The 1,126-nt window shown below is 38.5% G+C and overlaps 1 protein-coding gene across 1 annotated transcript; it reads right to left on the bottom strand.

Moving 5' to 3' along the window:
• Nucleotides 1-254: 254 nt before the first annotated feature.
• On the bottom strand, nt 255-789 carry EAF02_009714 (uncharacterized protein; the record flags this gene model as incomplete). Its single annotated transcript, XM_038905762.1, has 3 exons — nt 255-340; nt 402-602; nt 654-789. 3 exons carry the CDS (start codon nt 787-789, stop codon nt 255-257), a joined length of 423 nt encoding a protein of 140 aa, XP_038754502.1.
• Between the last annotated feature and the right edge of the window lie 337 nt (nt 790-1,126).

The following is a 1,126-nucleotide window of genomic DNA, read 5'->3' as shown; positions in this document are numbered from 1 at the left end:
TTCTAGATGTTAGAGTGCGTTCGGATCGATTTTTCATTTATTTAATGAAATCTCTAATAATGATAAAACAGAAAGAGCAGTTTCGTCTTTAGAGAATGGCTGTTTCTGAGATAACTTACATGTAATAGCACTCACACCAGCATCTTTACAATAGCGTTTTAGCGTAGATAAGTGATTCTCGGTATCTGAGTAGTGCCTCAAATATTAGTCCTCTACCTAAAAAATATAGATTCCATTGCAATAGGAGGTCTGTATCAGATTGCATAATGAAGATCCTTACCTTTCCATCCCGTTTCCCCATCTCCTGTTTTCTGAACCCAGCGTGCATCATTATCACAATCTAAATGAAAAACGTTAGAACCTCTAACAAACTTCTTCAAAAACCAAAGAATAAAACCTACAAAACCTAAGATCAGCATTGACCTGAACCTCCTCATGAGTCATTCCCTCTAAAGCCAAGAAATATTTTCTCAGTGCCAGTGCCGCCTGTCCATGTTGATCAAGCCCATTGTTAACATTCTGTGTATCTTGTCTGAAAAGAACATTGAATGCCCTAGTAAAATCTGGATCCCTTCTTGCATTCGTTAACCGATCTCCTGCCACTTTACCGACAGCTCTAAGTTCATCGAAAAGCACATCTCAGCGATGAGTACCGTCTCCAGATACGGGTGTATTTTTGGGTGCTTCGAGTGATTTTCCTGGAACACAATTTTTGTCTAGCCAGTAGGTGAGTGCTTGGGTGGCATATGGTAGAAGAAGAATGGCGGGAATGAAAATTGAGAAATGCATGTTGGGTCTTTCTGTTGAAAAAAACATCGAACAAATAATAGGAAGAGAACATGATATCTAAGTACAGAAATATAAAAGAAGTGGGAATGATTAAAATACTACCCGGAACTTCCAAAGTCTTTATAATATATCCTCATCAATACCAACTCTCAAATAGGAGATACCGCAGCATCGCTATATAAGAGTACTTCTCACCTGAGAGAACGAACGATCTCCTCAGAGATTTTCACGGTTTCAAATCAAATCAACAGATCTCTTCTCAATTCGCCCCCTAATCTAAAGTTTACATACAGAAATATACCTCTGAAGTCAGTTTCGTAGACATCGCCTTTGAAGT

Source organism: Botrytis sinoallii (assembly GCF_014898435.1).
Source record: "Botrytis sinoallii strain Bc 23 chromosome Unknown BSIN_021, whole genome shotgun sequence".
Classification (NCBI taxonomy): Eukaryota; Fungi; Ascomycota; class Leotiomycetes; order Helotiales; family Sclerotiniaceae; genus Botrytis; species Botrytis sinoallii.
Note: the sequence above shows the minus strand (reverse complement) of the source record. Positions and strands in the feature narration are given on the sequence as shown.